General features: G+C 40.8%; 1 protein-coding gene across 1 annotated transcript; it reads right to left on the bottom strand.

Moving 5' to 3' along the window:
* On the bottom strand, nt 1-10,614 carry IFNGR1 (interferon gamma receptor 1). The gene is made up of 6 exons (XM_077775975.1): nt 10,499-10,614; nt 9,669-9,832; nt 7,682-7,851; nt 5,663-5,849; nt 3,110-3,237; nt 1-1,146 (listed from the first exon to the last, which is right to left on the bottom strand). Exons 1-6 carry the CDS (start codon nt 10,540-10,542, stop codon nt 586-588), a joined length of 1,254 nt encoding a protein of 417 aa, XP_077632101.1. The 5' UTR covers nt 10,543-10,614; the 3' UTR covers nt 1-585.
* Nucleotides 10,615-10,901: the final 287 nt, after the last annotated feature.

Here is a 10,901-nt window from a genome sequence, read left to right as displayed (position 1 = left end):
TGAATTTTAAACATACTTTATTTACAAATATCTAAATACAACGTTCCATAAAAAATATGTACATGTTTCTATTTACATATCCTTTATTAAGTCTATTGACTTGAATTAGATTTTATATTCACTTTTGGAAAGCTTTTAGGATTTCTTCTGAAAGTGAGCATTTAAAACTACTACATAGACTTCCAAAAACAAATACCAAGCTAAGACACAGAAAAGGAAAAAACAAAACAAAACTAGTTTACGCCTGGAAGTGATTAGAAAGGACCTGAGGCATCTCATCCATTATCACAGGAAGCAGGTTCCTAAGAGTGTTCACTGATCATGCAAGCCCATCTGGGTAGAAAAGTTCATAGGTGACAATGGCTTGTTTTTTGTTTTTTGTTTTTTACAGCTTTTTGCAGTTTTCAGGCCAAATTGGACAGTGCCAAAGGAGACTCTCTGCCCTTTATGAAACCAAGATACGATTATATTTGGTTAATGTCAACAAAGATACAACTTTTAAAATCATGATGTCTTCATGAAGTCGAAGCAGAAACACCATTCGGGGAAGGCAGATCCTTCAAAGTTGGCGCATCTTCTTCAATCTCAAGAAAACTCTTTGGAATCTGCTGTAAGTCTATAACCAATCAAGGATTCCTTAGCACCTTCATCCACAAGCAGATCCACTAATACGTGCGGCTTGTCATAGCCGAAGGAGGTGGTAGTGTTTCTCAGCATTACGGACTCCTGTCCTTCGGTCTTTATTTCAGGTTGACTACTTGGGGGAAGTTCTGAGTCCAATAAGCTCTGCGATTCCATGACACCACTATCGGAACCATTTCTGGAGTGATAGGAGTTTAAAGCGACAACACAGGTTTCCGACTGGTTACTATCTGAATGGACAGAATTCTCTGTCAGGGCTGGGGTCAGCGGGCTATCAAGAGCCGTGTCAGAAAGGTCTCCTTCAGGGGTCACCACCTGAAGTTTTGCGTGGTGTTCCATTTTTTCCAGATCGTCTGCGGTAGGCATATCTGAAATTGTTGCTGGAGACAAGTGCTCTTCCCAGACCATCTTCTCATTTTCTGTGACAACTGGCTGGTAGGTGATGGGTGATATACATTTTGACTCGGATTTGGTCTCTGAAGAGGCATTTTTTACCACAGACAGCTAAGGGAAGAAAAATAAGTGATTAAAAATCATACACTGTTAGACTTAAGTGCATATCCTTAGAAAGAAATGGCCTAAGTGTAATGGTCGATGAAATAAACCACTAAATGGTACATTTATGGTAATGATATAATGGCATCTGGTGGTTGCCTTTCTTGCTTTTTAATAAAATATACTACATTAAGATTAAGAACAAGTTTTTAGAATTTTCAAAAAGTCATCCAGCATCTTAACTAGTCCATGTTGCTTTTGCTACATGACTTCACTACATATGCACACGGCATCTGTAATGGGGGAACACCTACTTATATAGTATTTTCACCATTCGCCTTCATAATTGCAATTTTTATTATAATCTTCACTGCCTCATACTTTCTCTATACTGATGATTAAAGTAACTTCTCTAATAGTAGATACTGAAGTGTTTCTTATTTTTAGGATTTACAGAACATGCTGAAGTGAATATTTTTACACATCTTTTTATTTACGAAGTTGCTTTTTAAGAATAAATTCTTGGGGCACCTGGATGGCCCATCAGTTAAGTGTCTGACTCTTGATTTTGGCTCAAGTCACGATCTCAAGGTTCATGGGGATAAGCCCCACCTCAGGCTCTGCGCTGACAGCAAGGAGCCTGCTTGGGATTCTCTCTCTCTTTCTCTCTCTCTCATTCTCTCTGCCTCCTTCCCTCCCTCTCTCTCTCTGCCTGTCCCCTACTTGTGTGCACACTCTCTCTCTCTCTCTCTCAAAATAATAAATAGACGCTAAAAAAAAGAATAATTTCTTAAAAGTAGAAATTACTCAGTCAAGGGCTGGGGCACGTTTATGACACTACACTCTATACCCATTATATGCTTACCTTCCCACTAGGGCTGCATTATTTTTACCAGTATATACCAGTTCTACTACTACTGGAACTCCTGAATATTCAGGTGTATTTTTCCTTCTCTAGTGGGTGTAAAGTTGCGGACTGCAAGGTTGCTTTGTACTTAATTACGTACTTATCCTTAATTAGTAAGGACAAATACTAGAATTCATACATGAATCATCTCCTGTTGATAGAATATTCACTTCACTCAAAGGTAGTGTTTTCAAAACAAATTGAAAAGACTCCTTTGCATATCATAGGTATTATTCCTATTATAGTTCATTCAAATAGCTATGATCCTGTTACCTGTAAATGTGCTTTTCATCACATAAAGGCTTTTATTTATTTTTGGAATGTTTATTTGTTTTTGAGGGAGCACGGGTGAGGGAGGGGCAGACAGAGACAGGGAGAGAGAGAGACTCCCAAGCAGGCTTCACACTGACAGTGTGGAGCCCGACGAGGGGCTCGAACCCACAAACTGTGAAATCATGACCTGAACCAAAGTCGGACATTCAACCGACTGAGCCACCCAAGCGCCCCAAAGGGCTTTTAAATACTAACCATTAAAATGTCAAAATTCCAGCCTCATGTGTGACTGCCTTTCCTTCTACACTCCAACCATAACGGTATTTTTGTATTTTCAGATTTTCACACGCCATGCTTTCTTGATGCTGGGAACATACTGCCCCTTAGTACCTGCATAAACTCCTGTCTTTCCCTCAGGATTGCTCAAGTCTCACCACCTCTGGAAAGACCACAAGTAACCGGCCCCTCCAGGGTGGCTAAGTCCTCACCAGCATGTACGGAGACCTCTGCATTTGAACACTGTCCACTCACTGAATCCTTATCTTTTTCTCCCACTGCACTTTACGCTCCTTCACAGACTTATCCAATCATGCTCTTGTCCCGTGCATACAAAAATACACGCTGCACAGTAAAAATTATGGGGTTTTGGGTGGGTGGTAGACTGAGTGATTTATGATAGGCAACACGCTGCTGAATGTCATTCAACTTAAAAAAAAATGTAAGCAACTATCAAAAAGGTCCATGTTAATGCTTTAGTGTATATAATTAAAGAAAAATGTTTAAATATGGTACCAAGGACTTGGGTAACATGATGCTTTGTCTCTTAAATGGATTAATCTTCTTCGTGTAACAACATACGAGTACTATGACGACAACGACAGAAAGGAAGACAGCAGCAACAACCAAAACCCAAACAGAATCTGAAAAAAAAAGGGAGAAATCACAAATTAGAATGAAGAGGGAAAGCTGCTATTACCTGTGAAGTAGCTATAAAGTCTTAGCGCTTTGCCCCATCAGGTGATTAATATGGTCAGAACTGCATAGAACACTTCCTGCAGAAGTTAGGCAAGGTGAAAAACGACTCAGGGGCCTGGCCCGGGTCCCAAGATGATTCTTTCCAGCTCTGCCATACTCCACATTCTCTAGCTAATACCTCCATGACACAAGGTGGCTAGAACAGGCACTCCATAACAGTTTTCTTAAAGCCCTGAATATAGGGCGTTTCCAGAGANAAGAAAAAAAAAAAAAAAAAAAAAAAATCTTTAAAAATCTACCCCTTAAAAAATTCTGGCAATACCGACACCTTTTAAAATAATTTAGTCCCACTCCTCAGAATTGTGTTACATTTTGTATTTATTTCAAGATTGCAAACATTCATAAAGACACACAGACCTACACACAGCACACAGAGGCATGAAACGTTGCACAGGAACTAAGTGCCTTTCAACGCAAACCAGAGACAGTGACAGAAAAGGGGAAAGATTTGTTTCACAGCACGTTTGTCCTCACTGCTGTGAATTGTGCTCTAATGCTGCTTTTTATTTTCAAAGCACAATCTTCCGCATTCTATTTTCACAGTCTTCTACATATCATGGTGGCGTTTGGCCTCTCTACTGCCATTTTATTACCTTTCATTTCTATTTCAAAGTTACTTTCTTGGAACAGTGACTCTGGAAATTACTACTAAGTGAATGCTTGTATAATACCTGTTATAGGATGTGGAAAAAACTAAGGGACTGCAGCAGTAAAGATAAGGTAAGGATGCAACTAACCTCAGCACTGTTGTTTAGAAGCACAGTCCAGGCGGGCAGGGCCACTGAGCTACAGTGGCGCCACCATGTGGCCACAGTACCAGCCCAGTTTATAATTCACATTAAAAATAAATAAATAAATCTGAGGCATTTGCATTATTTCGAATTTTGTGTGAATGAGGATTTTATTTTTCAAAACACTACAATCCAAGATGGCATAAAATGCACTGCATTTCTTTAGGTCGCCTATTTGAATTTATTTTTTTTAATGTTTATTCATTTTTTGAGAGACAGAGACAGATAGTACACAAGCAAGGGAGGGACAGAGAGAAAGGGAGACACAGAATCCGAAGCAGGCTGCAGGCTCTGAGTTGTCAGCACTGAGCCCGATGCGGGGCTCGAACCCACAAACTGTGAGATCATGACCTGAGCCAAAGTCAGTTGCTCAACTGACTGAGCCACCCAGATGCCCCTTTAGGTCACCTATTTGAAACCGTCATCCTACTGATCTAAAAGTTATCGATATTAAGTTTTAGGCCTTTGGTCTAATTCTTCAGCCTAGATTCCCATTCTTCAAAAAGGTATTTGTACCATAAAATTTTTGTAGCCAGGAGATACCTTCTAAAAACAGCCTAACAACTGGAAAAAATATATATACACAAAGACAGTTATCAAAACATGATCTATCATCACAGGAAAAAAAAAAATTATAAGTAATCTAAAAGTCCAAAATTGGGGAACATTAAATAGAATATACATTCTACATGATGAAACAGTCTACAGACATTAAAAAAATAATATTAAGAAAGTATGTGAAATAAAATGGAATAATATTTATAATAAATATTTAAAGCAATACACAAAGTTGTATATACTGTATAACATGATCATGGCTATGCAGAAAAAGACAATAGGATGAGAAAAAACCACCTAAACTGTAACTGAATATTTGGATGATAGAACTATAGATAATTTTGTTTTCTTCTGGCTTTTCATATTTTATAAATTACGTGTAATGAAATTTCAATTTCATAACTGCAAAGAACGGCCCACGTTTTGGCTAAGAGAGCTGTCACTTGAGAAAGTTAGTCCTAAAGTTCTAGTATATGTATCCCCTCACACAAAGAAAAGGTAATGAAATAAAATTATTTTTAAATGTTGTCAACACTTATTTTTGGATAATAATTTCCAGTATTTATCCAGTTCACATCACACAGTGAATATTTCCGCTATTGTTTTTAAGCTTGCTATCCCCACGAAGAACATTTTAATGGATACCTAACACCTTGTCACGTGGAAACAGTTACGCTGACTTCTGTCACTACGTGTAATCCTGAAATGCAGACATTTATGCGCACAGTTTTAGGTGCTGTGTTTTTTCTTTCCTGTGTCAAAAGATCATCATGCACCTTTCCTAGTTGGCTGTTTTATATCTTTTAATGCCTGATAAATGAGCTTCTTTTTATTTTTGAACTTCTCTGAGGAATGGAGCCATTGCCTATTTTTAAAAGAACAGAGATTTATTGAAACTCCTTCTTTTCAACGTCTATCTGACTCATCACTGCCTGTATTTAGGAAAAAAACAGAAACTTGCCTTCCACGTGTTTGGCATCAAAAGCGCTAACACAAACTTCTTTGGACTTGTTCGTCGTAACCCCCCAGAAATCAGAGTTTCCTTCTACCGAAGCACAGTACTCAGAATTCAGCGAGGACACTGGGACAATTAGGTGGCACTGAGTCTCGTTGCAATTATCTTCCTCCACATCCGATATGTATGAGCTCTGTATGGGAACAAACCACAACAATGAAAATGCATGGCTTTTATTCTGCAAAGGCAAACAAAATCCCCTACATTTACCTGATCAAACCCCTGGAAAGAATATATGTGAGGAAAGTTGAACCATGTCTGAAAATTGCGTTGAGATCAAATAGGAAGTCAATTTGTTATTTCAGCACAGCATTATGCTATGTCTCCAGTACAATGTTCTTTTTAGGGCTTATACATTTTAAAACTCAAATACCAAGAATGTTCACTGGTCACTGTTAAGCCAGCAAACGTTCATTAGTTCTATTCCAGGAGTGCTAGAAACAGCTGGGGAGAGCTATGAACCCGTCTGTAGGAAGAATAAGAAAGCCATTTTGCGAAGACTGTAGTGTCTCTTAGCAGCAGTGCGCAGAAGGGCCCGAAGCCGTCTCTGGCAGCTTCCCATTCATGCGCCCAAGTGCGTGCACCACCTGCGCCAGGCAGCGCCTGAAGACGCGAACGTAAGGCCGTAGCGCCTGACCGCACGCAACTTCCGCCAGAGCAGAGAGAAATGAGTCATGAGCAGAGCGAGGGGACCATGAATGGAACTGGGAACATCCGAACCACAGAGGGGCAAGCAGCCTGCTGTGTCAGAGAAGACTTCAAAGCGGGGATGAAATGCCAGCTGAAGACTGAAAAGTGAGTAGAAATATGCCAAAGCTGAGAAGGTGGGGAAGGGCGATCTGTAAAGCGCAGGGCACCTGCAGGGAACGAAGAACACATCGGCAGTTCACCGAAGCACAAATACAAATCGGGCTGGAAGGGACGGGGAGGCAAAAAGCTGGAAAGGACGCAGGAGGCCATATCATGAGGGTCTCGCAGGTCATGCCGCGAGAGCGATTCGGGCCTGACTGCGCAGCTGGTGGGGATTTGCTAAAGGATTTGGGGCGGTGAAGAAATGTGGTGAGATGTGCACCTTAGAAGGACAACTCGGCGAAGCCTCCAGGGTGATGTTTTAAAATCTAAGTCAGATGTCCCTCTTCCCGCTTAGATCTTTCCAGAGGCACAACAGCTCAGTCAGAATAAAAGTCAAATCCCTCCGGTGCCCCCAGGGATGTGGCCCCCAGTGACCCCTGACCTCATCTGCTCCCGTGAGGGGTCCAGCTGCCCTTCCCGGGCCCGGTGTGCTTTTGCCAGATTCTCTGCCTGAAACGTTCTCCCCATCATGTCCATGGATCAGGTCACCTGCTAACCTCCTCCAGCGCTGCTCTGCCCTCCCTACCGAACACCACTACCAGTCCCGACCCCGCTGCCCGTCCCCCTGCCCTGCTTGGGTTTTCTTCATCGCGCGTCACTGGAGGTTTGTCTGTACCTTTCACTGGGACCTGCTGGTGCCTAGAACACACACAGCACGTGCTTGACAAATACTGTTAAATAAAGCGGGGGCAGGGCCGTGGAGAACGAATGGACTAGAACGATTCCAATCCAAATCCACACCGGTGCCGGAAGGCAAGTGTATCTGTCCCCACAGCCGTACCACTGCTTCTTTCAAAAAGAATGATTTCCCATGATAGCTTCATGTTATGTTTCATCAGTACCAATGTTCCTCATTTTACTGGTGAAGAAATAAACAGGTTTAAAATCCATGCTGTTAAATGAGGGAAAGAAACCAGTGCTAGTGATGAACTCCAAGCCAGCTCCGTCCACCAGCACTCACTTACGTCGTGTTTCTTACCACAACCTATGGTACGGTCTATGATCCCGAAGTCCGTCCGAATGTTCTACTTCTGTTACAGTACATGCAGAAACAGCTTCACAGAGCAACAGAAAAAACTGCCATTTTGGACAAAATGAAATAGAAACAAATACCTCATTTCCATCTATTCTCAGATGCACCGTGTACTTGAATGTGTAACAAGTTTCTTCACCATATATGGCTACAGGTTCACTTCCACTTATAACAGCTAAAGGGTGAAATATGTCAATAACGATTTGTCTTTCCATCTTTCTGATGCTCAGGTCAGGTGATCCAATTTTCCCTGTGGTTGGGGGAGGGGGGCGGGGACAAAAAAATGCAGATTAGTAGACCCCTGGAACTTGATAGTACATTACATAAAACTGCCAAAATCAATCAATCAACTTACTCTTTCTGTTGTTCTAAAGCAGGATCATGTTTAAACCATTCCACAGAGATCTAGATGGTATTCTAAATGTTCTTAATAAAGGGGCGCCTGAGTGACTCAAGTGGTTAAGCGTCCGACTTCGGCTCAGGTCATGATCTCATAGTTCGTAGGTTCAAGCCCCGCGTCGGACTCTGTGCTGACAGCTCAGAGCCTGGAGCCTGCTTCAGATTCTGTGTCTCCCTCTCTCTCTCTCTCTGACCCTCCCTTGCTTGTTCTCACTCTCTTTCAAAAATAAATAAACATTTAAAAAGAAATTAAAAAAAATAAATGTTAATAAAGAAATGTTTAATTAATCTCAAGCAGGAAGTATTCTTATCGAACCTAAACTTCTCTTTAGCAGTTTAAATTCTAGCCCTAAAGGAAAACAGTTGAGGGGCGCCCGNGTCTGGCCCTGGGTTCTGGTAAAAAAAAAAAAAAAACAAAAAAAAACAAAACAAAGCCTTGACATAATAGAAGCTCTGTTAAGTTATTTTTCCTTTTTCTTTGGTTTTGGTAGATTAAAAAGAAAACCTGTTCTCTAAAAAATGTTTCAGAAAAGGCGTTTTAGTTACCTTTGAAGACTCACCAAAAGTCTCTGTACCTCCAACACCTATGGACGTCTGGCAGGAAGGCTCTTATAAAAGTTTGCTAAATATATTCAATTTTTATTATGAAAATCAAAACTAGATATTCATTCATTCGACGAATATTTATTAGGTGTCTCTGACGCCTGAGACTCTGTTGATAAACCATTTACCTATTCTTCACATATGTATTGCACACTTAACCATGTGCCAGGCAGGCCTATTTTTCATCTTCAGGGCCTGGCATATTTTCTAGCACAGAGTACCCCCTTGATAAATCTGTGTAGGAAAAACCTGATATACAGACGAGCACAGTTCACAGATGACAAAGGCATGGACTCTAGGGAATAAAAAAATTATTTCAAGGCCACGGGGAGGAAAGGCCCATGGAAGAGACTGGGCAGGCACAGCTCAAGAGCAGAAGCAGAAGCAAGGCCGCAGCGGAAGAAAGGGCACAGGGCACTGAACAAGGGAGTGAAGGTGAATGGCGAGGCACCAGGGCCCAGAACGCTAGGGCAGAGTCAGATGATTCATCACTTCTCTACCCACGAGCGAGGGTAAGAGAGCTACAGGTAGAGTTTCAATCAGAAAAGAGGAATTGGGGCGGAAGATTCTGGAGCTTGAAGTGGTAACTAAGATCAGGTAAACCATGGGGATGTGATGCTGGCAGGAGAACAGACTGACAGTCACCGGGGTTGAGGAGACTGCACAGAAATCTAAAATTTTTTAACGTATTACGCTGGCATATAAAATTCCCAGGGGCTCTGGGGACTGGACCCACGGAGGAAGAACGAGAGCAGGTGCCCCCGTCCTCCGGGAGTGTAACTGAGCAAGGAGTGATGGAGGAGGGGAGGGGGAGGCCGGTGCAGAATGCACTTGGGCAGCACCGAGGCGTGGTTACAGGGAGTGGAAATGCAATGGTTTAGATGGGGCACAGTGATGGGCACCTCCCAACCCTATTTTGTGGGACTCGGGGGAAGAGGAAGATACAACTCCCTAAATTCTTCCAAAGGTTTCCTGGGGATTGCGATAATTTTTAGCAAGTTCTAACAAAAGCAAATATCCATAGAAGACATGTGTAAGTATTTCAAATTTCAAAGTTCTACTCACCGTGTCTACACAAAATAAATTCTTTTGACTCTACATAGGCTGATTCTTTTTGTCCAAGCCTAGCTTTAATTCTGGCCCAGAGAGAGACTGATGGATCACTAATTGTGGAAAAGATATTACAATAATGATGAGAGGTATTGCAGGCATCAATCCATATTGCTTCCCTAAAATGAAAAGGAATAAAGGAACAAGGGAAACTTTTATTATTATGTAGACTTCAATCATCTCTGTCTATGCTTTGCTTTTCATTCACAGCATGGAGCTGGTAGCTGGCTGAAAGAGCGCAGTAAGAAACCAGACAAAGGAGGCCCTTACTCTAGTTAAAAGTCCTATAAATTCCTTTACAATAAAGAGGCTTAATTCAAAATACAACACTTGAACAAATCACATTCCATATGTAATTTTAAAAAATCTGGTCTTTAAACAACTCCAGATTCTATTAACATAGATAGTCATTACTAGATGGCAGACCCTAACATATTACAAAGACTCTTAACAGGAATTCCTAAAATTGTTTTGAAATTCTTATCTTTCTACTCAACAATACATTCACTATGGGAAGTAAGATGACATCATTACTTTTAATACGAATTCCAAGCTTTATTTATCCTGCCTTAAAAAAACCTCAAAAGTTAATGAGACTCTTGTTCAGTTTTGACAGGAAGGAGAAGTAAAAGGCAGGAAATATTGTCAAAATAACTAATTTGCGTCTTTAGAGCTTCTGGAAGTTCTGCCACATGGGAAAGAAAAGATGAAAACATAGAGTTATAGAAAGTTATACAAAGACCGAGGCGAAAGCAAAATAAAAAGAATGAAAAAGTAACACTTACACATAGTTCTTTACTTGCACGGTAAAAACAGGGGTCTCTGACATGGTCGGGTAGTCCCAAGATAGGACAGTATTAAAGTTATGGGCCTTAATTTGAATATTCGTTGGTTTTGGCACTGTAAGAGATTCAGAAAGTAAAATGGGCAATTGTAAGGAACTAACATTAACATTAGAAAACCTCCTAACAAGCCACGGTAGCCAAATACATTATTGAAGAAAAGTAGAATTTACCAGAACAGATGATCCAATTATTTAAATTGAGATGTATAAAAATGAATTTTATTGGAAAATGCACAGAGTTCTGATTCATTTTAAATTGCTGAAACAACATTGGGATATACGGGAAATACAAATATAGGAAAGGCCATAAATTCCTATAATGTTTTGGGAGTTTTTATAAATAA

Source organism: Crocuta crocuta, unplaced genomic scaffold (assembly GCF_008692635.1).
Source record: "Crocuta crocuta isolate KB4526 unplaced genomic scaffold, BGI_CrCroc_1.0 scaffold25, whole genome shotgun sequence".
NCBI lineage: Eukaryota > Metazoa > Chordata > Mammalia > Carnivora > Hyaenidae > Crocuta > Crocuta crocuta.
Note: the sequence above shows the minus strand (reverse complement) of the source record. Positions and strands in the feature narration are given on the sequence as shown.

Coding starts and splice junctions, on each gene's coding strand:
- IFNGR1 (XM_077775975.1), bottom strand. CDS start 10,542: ATGTCAGAGACCCCTGTTTTTACCGTGCAAGTAAAGAACTATGT. Junction 7,852..9,668: donor ATTTATTTTGTGTAGACACG/GTGAGTAGAACT, acceptor CCCCAACCACAG/GGAAAATTGGATCACCTGAC. Junction 3,238..5,662: donor TGATGCCAAACACGTGGAAG/GCAAGTTTCTGT, acceptor TTTTTTTTTCAG/ATTCTGTTTGGGTTTTGGTT.